This window comes from Gekko japonicus, unplaced genomic scaffold (genome assembly GCF_001447785.1).
Source record: "Gekko japonicus isolate JY-2015 unplaced genomic scaffold, Gekko_japonicus_V1.1 scaffold892, whole genome shotgun sequence".
In the NCBI taxonomy this organism is placed as follows: domain Eukaryota; kingdom Metazoa; phylum Chordata; class Lepidosauria; order Squamata; family Gekkonidae; genus Gekko; species Gekko japonicus.
Window position 1 is genome coordinate 602545 of NW_015174869.1, and position 12418 is coordinate 614962.

At 48.5% G+C, this 12418-nt stretch overlaps 2 protein-coding genes across 3 annotated transcripts in view; one reads left to right on the plus strand and one right to left on the minus strand.

The window, feature by feature from the left end:
- The first annotated feature begins 786 nt into the window (after positions 1-786).
- LOC107121793 (RNA-binding Raly-like protein) overlaps positions 787-12418 on the plus strand; it is a 28489-nt gene continuing 16857 nt past the window's right edge. The window contains exons 1-2 of one of the 2 annotated variants that reach the window (XM_015424786.1): positions 787-1046; positions 3635-3713. In XM_015424786.1, coding sequence (XP_015280272.1) covers positions 1010-1046; positions 3635-3713 — 116 coding nt within the window. In that variant the 5' untranslated portion in view covers positions 787-1009. The remainder of the gene's footprint in view (positions 1047-3634; positions 3714-12418) is intronic. The other variant, XM_015424785.1, reaches the window with a different exon arrangement.
- LOC107121780 (protein snail homolog Sna-like) lies at positions 3805-4954 on the minus strand. The gene is made up of 2 exons (XM_015424771.1): positions 4357-4954; positions 3805-3812 (listed from the first exon to the last, which is right to left on the minus strand). Exons 1-2 carry the CDS (start codon positions 4952-4954, stop codon positions 3805-3807), a joined length of 606 nt encoding a protein of 201 aa, XP_015280257.1.

Sequence of the window (12418 nt, forward strand, 5' to 3'; positions counted from 1 at the left end):
CTTAGCTCACATTCCAGTAAATATTCTGATGCACAATTCTCTCAATATGCACGGTTGCCATTTTGTGTGAATTTGGCAACATGCATCTTTCCCAGCTTTAGTACTTGGTGCCCTCAGTGGCTGAGCATGGATTTCACCTAATTACACACCAAATCACACTCATTCTGCAAACTGTAGTATGAATCTAGGTAGCTATGGGGGAGTACAGATAGAAAGGAAGCCGTGGCACATGCATTAGGATTACGGCTGCCAGTCTCCAGGTGGTAGCTGTAAATCTCCTGGGATTACAACCAATCTCCTGGAGACAGAGATCAGTTCACCTGGAGAAAATGGCTGCTTTGGGAATTTGACTCTATGGCATTATGGAAGCCCCTCCCCTCCCCAATCCCCACCTTTCTCAGGCTCCACCTCCCAAATCTCCAGGTATTGGCAACCAACCCTAATTAGAATCTGCCTCCCAATACGGTCTAAGGGAGGACCAAAGCCAGATGAACTCAAGGACACATGACTGACCAAATCTGAAAAGCCATTCCAAGCTTCTCCTCCAGAGGCAGTGTCGTTTTTTTAACCTGGGGCAGATCAGGAAAGATTAGAACAGATGAGCGTGGGCTTTGTCCACATCTGCCTTTGGCTTTATTCTTTTCTCCCTCCAAACAGAGAGGCGGCAGCTCGCTTCCCGCATCCTGCCCAAATCCCTCCTCTCCTGTCCCCTGAACCAATAACGCTGAGATCATCATTACAGAAATACTTGGCTATTCTGGCTCCGCGCACCCCTGTGCATGTGACGGAGATGGTTCGCCTCGTCTTTTCCCTCCTCCTCCTCCCTCTCCTCCCCCACCTCCAGAGGACAGATGGTACATTCCTCCGGTACAGCAGCCAGACTTGAGATCCATTCTCTAGCCAAGAGCTGCTGGCAACCCAGCGTATGCTTACAAGAGATCACCCCAGGCTGGGCAGCAGCGATTCCGGAGCCTGGCACCAGGGCCCCCCCATCTCATTCTAGGGTGGCATGACACTTTTTGGCAGCAGAGAAGGGTGCTGGAGATGTAAGTACCAACGGCAGCCCCCCGATCCCATTGTGTACGTTTGTGTGCATGTTTCCCCCTGCCTTTCAGCCCCAAAACAAGATGGCAAAGATGCTGCCTCCAGAAGGCAAAATCGGGGGGTGGGGGTGGGGATCTGAGAACTGGTGACAGTCGTCCCCCTCTTTCGTTTCTCCCTTGAATACGATATACGTGGAGTTATTGTTTCCAGGGGAAGAAAAAGGGATTTATTTCTTTGTATTTTGATTGGAGTATTAGAGTTTTTTTCCCCCTTGTTCTCGCTTGCAAATGGAAGCTGGTCACTCTGCAGAGAATGACCCTCACTTGCTGAAAGAAAGTTAGAACCAAAGGGTGATGAGACGGTACAAGATCCGACTGCCACGGAGATGGTTAAGGCAACTGGGGTAATACGTTTGGCACAGTGGGCTACTAAATAAAACCAGGAGGGACCCTCCCAGAGGTTTGCCTTTGAAACCTCAGGATGAACGGGCACAGGACGCTGAGCTATAGGGAAGCTTGAGTAAAACAAAGCAGTTGTCCTTCCATCCGGGGCATCCTTAGCCTACATTCTGCGGACCTGCCTTTCCGATCTATAAGGCAAATAGATTTGTACACCTAAACTTGCGTACCAAAGATAGCGTTTTGTGAACTGAACGGAAAATGAGAAGCCAGGTGGAAGGGGACTGAAGATACCAGGATTCCATTTGTGGCTCTGCCACTCACTTGCCGAAGGGCGTTGGGCAAGTCCCTTGGTATCAACTCCCCAAGAGTCCCTTTTTTGAAGATTTTAGATGCCCACGCCCAGGTTGCAGAAGTGCTGGAAGAGTTTAGTATCAACAACAACAAGTTTCTGGCAGTCAATACAAAGCTGTCTCAAGCAGACAGGAATACCACTGATGTGGGCCCCAATGCCTCGAGGTGGCACTAGAGGGGAAAAGCATTTGTATGGGCAAATCACAGGTGAAGTTGTCTGAGAAAGCAATCTTCATTTTACCTATCAAATCTTTGCAAATGTCATCCCCGTTCTCCGTATTACAATAACGCTCCAGTCCTAAGCATACTCACCCAGAGATAACATACTGACTTAAAAAATGTGTCAAAGTAAAATATGGAGCTGCGGTGGCTCAAGGGGTTAAGACCCTGAACTGCAGGCTGTGGAAGGTCGGTAGTTCAGCAGTTCGAGACCTGAGTGTGCCGCATGACGGAGTGAGCTCCCGTCTCTAGTTCCAGCTCCTGCCAACCTAGCAGTTCGAAAGCAAGAAATTGCAAGTAGATAAATAGGGACCACTTCAGTGGGAAGGCAACAGCGTTCCGTGCGCCTTGGTGTTTAGTCATGCCGGCCACATGACCACGGAAATGTCTTCGGACAGCGCTGGCTCTTCGGCTTTGTAACGGAGATGAGCACCGCAACCCTAGAGTCGGACTCGACTGACTTTCGAGCAAGGGAACCTTTACCTTTTAAAAATATGCTCAAGGTTTGCTGCCTTAATTAAAATTTTAGTTGAAGATGACATTCTGTTTATTTTTTTAAAATATATCAACTTAGGCTCTAGGAACTGTTCTTTTCTGAGCAAAGAATTCTTCTTACTTTTATATGGCAAATTCCATCCACATGGTGCTTTGCAGAGTAAAAACAAAAAAGGGCCCCTGCCCCAAGCAACCTGCAGTCTACCACTGGCCTCAGGGAAGGCAAGAGAAGGCAAGACAGGAGCAGGAGAAAACAGGAATCCTGCCTGGTTTTGATAACAGAAGGTTTGGCCATTGCTGCTAATTTGAGTCAGCCCTGACCTGGATAGCCCAGGCTAGCCCGATCTCATCAGATCTCAGAAGCTAAGCGGGATCGGGCCTAGTTAGGACTTGGATGGGAGACCACTAAGGAAGTCCAGGATCATGAGGAAGAGGCAGGCAGCGGCAAACCACCTCTGAATGTCTCTTGCCTTGAAAAGCCTATGGGGTCACCTGGGGCCACCAATGTCCCCTCTAAGCTGTGGAGTCTTGTGAGCAAAAATTCTACTTTGTGAGCTACTGGCACTAAAGTTGTGAGCGAGCGATTTGGCTGCTGCATAAATTAGTTTGCTCTGGAGCCATCCTTCCTGAGCTAAGACAAAAATGTGTGAGCTGGAGGCTAAATAACTGTGAGCTAGCTCACACTAAGTCAGCTTAGAGGGAACACTGGTCACCATAAGTCAGCTGTGACTTGACAGCCTTTTCTACCTACTAACTTGAGCCAAGGGCTTTGGGGGGCGGGGGGTGGATGGACTTCTTTTGCAGGCAAGCCAGCTTCTCCAGGTGCTGGGCCCCTGGATGTCCCCTTTGGTGTACCACCTACCCTGGCACCATTTTACATTTCAGCTCCCAGAATATGGATACCATCCCACCTAGATATTTTTTTCATGAACCTGAAAAGAGGAGTGAATTCTCCTACATGTGAAATGCTATGAAGATGCAGAGAACCACATGACCTCTGGGCAGGCCTTGCGGTTTGTTGGCATCCTTTTGCCTGCTTCGTGGAGAGCCACCCTGAGCGATGATCTCCTCACCATCCTCTCCTCCCCCTCTGCCATTTCTCCCTCTTTGTCACGATTCCCTAGATCTAGATATGGCCCGAGAACCTAAGCTGAGCCATACCAGACCTGGTCAGAAGAGGCAGCATGGCGGAGGCCTGTACCAGTGAGTCAACCTAACAGTTCTTGTTGTGGGGAAGGGTGGCGAATGAGGATAAGTCCATTTTGCGAAACTGGAGATGCTCCACAGCTGATGTTCAATGGCCTAGAGGAGAAAGAAGAGCCTGTTCAGAGTTAGTTTCAGGAAGATAAGAACATAAGAGACGCCAATGTTGGATCAGGCCAAAGGCCCATCCAGTCCAACACTCTGTGTCACACAGTGGCCAGAAATACCAGTGCCATCAGGAGGTCCACCAGTGGGGCCAGGACACTAGAAGCCCTCCCCCTGTTGCCCCCCCCCCCCTCCATCATTTTTTGTTTTATCTCTTCTATTTTAGGTGTGTCATGCATTTTCCAATATTTAGCCCACAATATTCTGGCAGCTGTAACAACATATACAATTACATATTTTTCATTAAAATTAAGCGTTTCTGGCGTGATATTTAATAGGTAAGTCTCAGGCATCAATTCAAGCTTTACATTGACAGTTTTTTCATATATGTATTATGATGAAATACAGTAATGTTTGTTCTGTTTGGAAAATGCAAAATAAAATTATTTAAAAAAAAGAAGAAGAAGCCCTCCCACTGTTGTCCCCCCCCCCCCAAGAACCAGGAAGACAGAGAACCACTTCCCCGAATGAGCTTTACCAGTGTGCGTTCTGATGTGGCCCTGCAGCAACCACGGCCTGGAGAAAGCCTTGCCACAGATCTTGCAGACGCAAGGCAGGGTATGGCTTCGGATGTGCATCTTGAGCGCTCCCAGGCTGACGTATTCCTTCTCACAGTACTTGCAGCTGAAAGATTTCCTGGTCTGGGAGTCACAGTGCAACTGTCTGTGCTTAGAAAGGCCGGCAAAGGTCGAGTAGGATTTGCTGCACTGGCTGCAGTGGAATTTCTCGGCCTCGGTGGCAGAGGAGACCGGGCTGGGCGGGTCGGAGGTGGTCTTGCCATCCTCTTCTTCGCTGGACAGGGAGGTCAGGTCCAGAGGCTTGGAGTCAGGGCTGGGGGGAGACGCGGGGGTCTTCTGGTTCTCCTGCTCCGAAGCGAAGAAATTGGAGAGCAGGCCCGTGTTGCATACAAGCAGAGGGTAGTAAGGGGCGGCACTCAGAAGTTCTGGCTGGGGGACAGACAAGGAGTACTTCTCATATAAAAATGGGGAGATGATCACGGTCTGGCTCTCCAGCTCGCTGTAGTTGGGCTTCTTGCTGGCGGAGAAATGCTTCTTGACGAGGAAGGAGCGCGGCATCCTGCTTGGTGGGCTCTGGCGCCGGGGCGGGAAGATGGGGGGGGCTGGCGGTGCAGCTCCGAGCCAAGCGGCGGGCGAGGGCGAACTTGTGCCGGGCCCTTTGCGTGGAAAACTCTCCCCGCTCGCTCGCTACCACGATCTGCCTATACCTTGTGGCTAGCCACTGATGGACCTCATAAGAACATAAGAGATGGTAGTTGTGTTGGCCTGCAGTTACCAGGTTTCCCTAGGGAGGAGCCTAGGGTTGGCAAGTCCAGGTTGGGAAACTCCTGGAGATTTGGTGGGAAGACAGGGACCTCAGTGGGGTGGCAGTGCCACAGAGTCCACCCTCCAAAGCATCCATTTTCTCCATGGGAACTGATCTCTGTAGTCTGGAGATGAGCTGGAATTCTGGGAGATCTCCAGGCCCCACCGGGAGGCTGGCATCCTGATCTGCAGTAGAAGCCCTAGATTCAAGTCCAAGCTTTGACTCTTGGAATCTTATACCTCGCAAATCTTCGTCTTTGAAGTGCTACTGGACATGAATCTAGCTGTTCAGATTTCAGAATTAGGAAGGAAGGGGAAGGCTACAACAGGACCTGCCTAGAATAGCTGGGACACTCCTATATTTTCGATTCAGCATACCGAAGCATGAGCATTACAGGAGTGTGTGTAAATAACCAGGGTAGGAACAGGGAGTGTCGTGGCCTCAGCATGGAACATCCAGTTCCCAGGTTCCTGCTCCGCTGCTGCCTTCAACTGCAGTGAGTCCCATTTCAGGTGCAGAGGGTGTATAGAAGTGTGGTGTAGATGGAAATACGCCCCCCCCCCGGTAATGATCCAAGAACCAGTTTTTTGTTGATGTGTCTGGGAATCAATGGGCATCTTTTGAAACAAAGAAATCCGGGCCTCGTAAAGCTCAGCTGTCGTAAATCTGTGCCTAAAATCAGAATAGGCAGAAGTCTATTCCTGGAGGTTGGCAGCCACATGAGTGGTGGGTGAAGCCCCCCCCCCCGGGTTGAGTCTCTTGGGACAATGGTCTCTGCCTGTCTTGTATTAGCCACAAGGTATAGAAAGGAGCTCTCAGTCCAGGGCAAGGGATGCTCTGTATTCTTGGTGCTTGGGGGGAGGGGGCAACAGTGGGAGGGCTTCTGATGTCCTGGCCCCACTGCTGGATCTCCTGATGGCACCTGGTATTTTTGGCTACTGTGTGACACAGAGTGTTGGACTGGATGGACCACTGGCCTGATCCAACATTGGCTTCTCTTACGTTCTTATGTTCTTCAGTCAACCGCAACCAGAAGATAATGCCAGCCACCTTAGTCTGTAGCAGCAAAACAAAATAGCAGTCCAGTGGCACCTTAAAGTCTAACAATATTTATTCCAGCATGTCCGATCAAGTGAGCACTGACTCACAAAAAGCTTATGCTAGAATAAATGTTAAGTTGCCACCCGGCCTCCTGTTTTATTTTACAACCAGAAGAGAAAGAAGAAGCCAGAGATGGAAAGACTTGCCGTTTCAGCAAAGGTTCTGGCCACAGCCATACAAAAGAAACAATCAGAGGGTCTATTCATATGGTCCCTGTACCCTCGTGGTAGCTGCAGGAACCACATGTGAAAACCCTACAACTGCTGGTTCTCAGCCCTTGAACAGTTGACCTTATGAATCAGTCACCATGTACAACTGCCCATCCAAAGTCTGGCAGTAAGCATGCATGATGTTTTATTCTTGGCTGCTGCCAACAAGCATGGAATCCTTTGTCCAGAAGTACATTGTTACGGCCTACAAGCCTAGGAGAAGGGCTTTGTATTGTGTCTATAGCCTTTCCACACTTGGAGTTATTGGGGCTACCTCCTAGATTGGAAAATAGGTAAGGCAATGAAAGGGTCTCCCCCAGAATCCCAAGCCAAGAAGCGAAAAGTACACCTAGCATTGCCTAGTGATGGTTTCAGGGCCAGGACCAGTTGCCCACCACCCCCTGCCCACTCGCTAGCATTCCACCACCCATTCTCCCTGCTGCACCCACTGCCCAGTGCCACTGGGCAAAGGTCTGCAGGCAGCTGTGAGCATGGGTGGGGTGGGGGCTTGTGAGCCAACAAGGGAAGGACACGCAAATATGTGAGAGGCATGCAGGTGGGTGGGAGGGAAGGAAGGCATGAATGCTGGGTAGTGGGCAAAGGATGGGAGGGGCCCCCTCAGAACTCTCTACCCAGGATCCACCAAAACCTGGAACCAGCCCTGGATGGTTTAACAGACCACCCGTCCCAGCATGCAGTGCGGGTTCTCAGTCAGATATAGATGCCTATTGGTTTTGCAGTGCATGGAAAATGGAAGGAAGGGAAAGAACTGTGAGCATCTTTGCAGGCCTTCTTGCCATGGGGAAAAAAGACTAGAGTGACATGGGGGGAAAAGACTGGAGTGAAACGAAACCTGGATTCCCAGTAAAAAATGGTGATGTTGATTCTCTGGCTGTAACATAAGATTCCCCCCCCCCCGGGGCATCTGTTTGGTTAAAACTCCATGTACTTGGCACTGGAATTTAGAAGGAAAAGCTAATTTTAATCCAGATGTGCTGATAACAACGGCAGTGGTTTGTGTCTCGAGTTTCTCTCTCTCGCTCTTCCTGTGCTTCATCCAGAGCCTGCCCGGGGCTAGTCCTGATTCTGTGTGACATATTTTAGCCCAATGTTGCTTAAACAATATGTACCAAGCTATAAGGCATGATTTGCTGTTCTAGGGCCCCGGTCACACGGGCAGGAAACTGCAGAGGAGAAGCGTGGCTGTTTGCCCTGGGGCAAACTACTGCGCAGTTACGTGATCAGACCTCCTGTGGAGGTCCTGTGGAGGTACCGTGGAGGTTCCATGGCAAGGGAGAGGTGCCGATCACAGGACAAGCCGGCGCACAACGAAGAAGCGCGCGCCGCGGCAAACTGTTTTTTATTTTTGTGTACATGACAAATGCGCATGCTCCGTTGGGTGCGCATGCGCATCCACAGAGACTTGGACAAAAAAAACACACCTTATTTGCAAGGGGACATGGGCGGGCACCGGATGCCACCGGAAACGCGATCAGACGCCCGCCCTTGCCCCGCAGTTTCCGGAAACTAGTACCTCCAAGGTACTAGTTTTTTGCCACGCAGTTTTGGCTGGAAGCCTCGGTTGAGCCACGGGAGTGCTACGCTTCCCAGATGTGCTGGTGAGATCGCGCCCGGAAACTCCGGCTGTTTTCCGTCTCACTTGTGTGGCTTCTGTTACGTGTGACCGCAGCCTAGGTCTATTATTCATGGATATTTTCACCATGCATGTCTGTCGGGTTTTCTTTGTAGTTCTGCATTGATTTTCCTCCCTTTTGGGCCGATTTCTCCCTTGTTCCTCCTCCAAGCTGAAGGTAATTCAAAAGCGTCCAGATTCCCTTAGATTTCCCTCCCGCCCTTTTGCTGCCCCGCCCACACTGAGATCGTTCCGCCCACTCTGCACCTTCCACCATCGTCCCCCTTCATCGGTGTACAAGCTCCATTTCCCCTTTGTTTTAAATGTTTTTATTTTTTTGACAAACGGCATGAGTCTAGTGATATGAGACTATTGCGGGTCTTGGATTGCTGAATTTAAAAAAATTAAAATGATAGGGGAAGTTTAAAAGGAGCTGCACAAGGTTTAGTTTCCTGCTGGCATTAACCTGAAAGGGGGATCGGAGATATTAAATATCAGACTCAGGCAGCTATTAACAAGTGATTTCAGCTTTATTACATCAGAACAACCAACAACAATCAACAGGAGCAACGAGCGCCTTTTAAACTTCCTGGGCTGGGCAGACCACGCCAAGTCGCACAGTAAGGACCAATCACTGTCCGTACATAAAGAACGAGAACAATCCTGAACTCTGATTGGCGTATGTTTCACCACAGCCAATCAGATTGTGCATTTTACGATACCAGAGCTCTGTGTAGCTCTGGTCAAAGCTGGGAATAACTATTTGTAATCATAATACACAACACCCCTCCCCCCTAAGATCTGTGCATATCTTTAACACACAAAGTCCTTCAGATAAATTGGGCGCCCTCGTGTCCTTAAGGAACGCCACACTGTCCCAGTCAGGGGGGTAGCGCTAGCACGGTGTGGAGGGAATGGATCGGTGTCTGTTATTGGATTACCTTCTGCTGCTGATAGGTCAGTCGGATCACTGTCGGTTGGTGCTGGTGTCTGGGGGGTCTTGGTTTCCGTGGCTGGAGGTCTGGCGTTGCTGGCCGAATGCGGTTGCCCTTGCCCAGTCGACGGAGCCGGGCTCCAACTTTCTTTCGAGTCTTCCCTGGCCGGGAAATCTGGTTGGTCTATCCAGCACCTCTGAAGCTAGTTGATGTGCCGCCTAAAACTTCTTCCACTGGGTGAAGCCACCACATAGGAGAATGGCCCGGTAACTGCGGTTATTGCGGCCAGCATCCACGCAGGCCCCTCGCTGTAGTTCCTGGCAAAAACAGTGTCGCCCACCTGGAACGATCACGGTGTTCCTGGCGTTTCCTTCTGTGGTGGCGTGTCAGACGTTAGGTCCGGATGCACTTTTGTATTTATATCTAGTCAGAATTTGGTATGTTGATTTGCTGGATTTGGGTTTATTTCTTTTTGTCGCATTTCCTTTCCTTTTAAGTGTCTCTTGGTGTCTGCTCTTTTCCCCTACTTCTTCTGCTTCCTCTTCCTTATCTTCCTCTTCCTCTTCTTCTACCTCTTCTTTTTGCAGACCCAGGTCTTCTCCAAAGTTTTGTAGAAAGTTTTCTACCTTAAACACTGAATCAATTCTATATCTTTGACCATTATATGAAAACAGCACCCCTTCTGGTATTAACCATCAAAACATTATTCTATTATCTTTCAGCAAATTACTTAATGTGGTGTAGGGCATTCTTTCCCCCCTAACTCTCCATTTTTTCCCGTTTAATGCTTTAGTGAACAAAGGGGTTTTTTTTTGGGGGGGGGAGCCATTTTGGGAGTCTCTGGAAGCCTAACATTAAAATGGCAGCTGAGCCAAATGGACCTTCTGTGAACTGCTGAAATTAAGAATTGCTTGGGATCGATCCATTTGGAGGAAGAATGCAATCCACTCATGACAGGCTTTTAAAAACTGCCAAGATCACAACCAGTGTGCAGGATCAAATTAGAGACGCACAATGAGAAAATAACGCAAATTTGCAAGGAGCAGGGAATTAGCGTTACTATGCAGCTGCACTAGGGCATCAGCGAAAATACCCTCCATTTTTTTTTAAATTTAGTGCCACAAGACTAGAAACGTTCTCCAGAGCTTCTGCCAGAGGACTCCTCCCCCCATACAAATTGCGGCCCTGGAGAGCCAGTTTGGTGTAGTGGTTAAGTGTGCGGACTCTAATCTGGGAGAACCGGGTTTGATTCCCCACTCCCCCACTTGCACCTGCTGATGTGACCTTGGGTCAGTCACAAGCTCTGTCAGAGCTGTCCTTGAAAAAGAGCAGTTTCTGTCAGAGCTCTCTCAGCCCCACCCACCTCACAGGGTGTCTGTTGTGGGGAGGGGGAGGGAAAGGAGTTTGTAAGCCGCTCTGAGTCTCATTTGGTAGTGAAGGGCGGGGTATAAATCCAATCTCTTCTTCTTCTTCAAATAATGGTGGGATTGCAGCCGACTTTGCACAAGCAAGCGCAGAGAGGGAGACACACACACATGTTGCCAACCATCACAGCTTGCAATGCCGTTGCCAGTGGGTTCTGCCATGCATTCTGTTCACTCGACATGTTTCCATATATTATGAGATCATGTGACTCTTTCCCATTTTTCACAATGGCTGCTATAACAGCAGAGAATCCCCGAGTGCTCCGCAGTATGGAAAATGGGGCTTCCCAGATGCTTGTGTCCCCCCCCCCTTTGCCTGTGTCTCTTTCTGTTCTCTTTCATTCAAGGGACCAACACTAAAATACACGCACAAAACCTGAACCATGAGGATTTAAATGGAAGGCTGGGCGCTACTGTGTAGCTGCAATAGGGTAATTGTGTAAATTGGGAGGGGGGAAACTTTGGACATCACCACCCACATGTCACAAGTGATGTTCCACCCTGATTTAGAAAAGTGCATTTTTTAAATTGTAGCCACAGAATAAATATACCAGAGGGAAAAGAATGGCGTGTAAGGTGGGCACAGAATCCGAAGTCAAGATTAAAGGCTTACTGCTCTGAAAATCTGCAGTGAGGTGTGTGTGCATAATGGGCTCTAGTTCATGAGCAGAAAAAAAACGTGACTGCTAATTACCTAACTACTGCGTGTGGTGTGTCCAGATTCATGACTCCAATGTTCACATCTACATTGCAAAGCCTGAAGAAATTTTACTGACAAGGCACCTCCCTGATAGAATCCTGAGAATTTTAGTTCTGAGAGGTTTGGGAACACTCAGCCCCCAAATCCCTATGATTTTAACCCTTCTTATGGTACTAGATGTAAATTTATAGTATAGATGTGCTCATTGTTAGGCATGTGTTTGTCACTTATTCCAATCTCTGTCTTGGTTGTGCATATGCTTAAGCATCACCAGTTATTGCAGAAAGCAAAGCACTCCCTCTTAGAGTAGCCACTTTTATTTCTAGCCAGACACCCTGAAATTTAGAAGGTGAAGCATTTAGTGACATGGGGCTACTTGCTAAAATTTCATCCTCTTTAATTTCTTCTTGGTCTGTTGCTATTTAATGCACATACACAGAAGCGGAGCCAGATAATAAGATGGCATCCCTTTATACTCTAGGAGGATAGATATCCTCAGGATGGAATGTGGTGGTTAATTTTGGAGATACAGAAATTTAGCAAGCATAACTTTTGCTGGCATGAGGGTAAAAGTGATTTTAAAAGTTTGCTTCTTAATCTCCTGTGTGTCATGTATGCATCTCTTGCCTTTCCTTCAAGGAGCTCATATGTACTCAGTTTTCTTCTTCATTTTATCCTCACAACGATCCTGTGAGGTAGGTTAAGGGTTAGTGGAGTGATTGTCTCAGGGTAACCCAGTGTACACAATGGCTAAACAGGGATTTGTGTCTGGATCTCCCCAGTCCTAATCCAGTACTTTTAACTACTACATCGTGCATTTCCCATGTGTCAGCTTGCTCTCATGGAACAGGAGCAAAGCAGTTTTTAAAAGTTGGCAACGTACAGAAAGGCATTTCTTGTAATTATCCCTCCAATCCCCAAAGGACTTTGTTGTCTGGATTAAATTTGCATCGATTTCTCCACAACCCTTTATCGCAAAACATATACGTGCTTTTACGATCGCTGATGCAGAATCTACAAAGCCTCGTTGGCTTCAGCATCAAACGTATCTAGTAAAACATGCAAATCCAGACTGTGGAAGCTTTCGGCTTTTGCCAGTTTGTTTATTTTTTTTATTATGCCAAATGCTGACCCATCAGCAACAAGGTGGAGCGAAGAGAGGCAATTGCTTGCCTGGAGTGTCTTGTTTCCCCGTGTTTTCAGAAAAGGACAGAC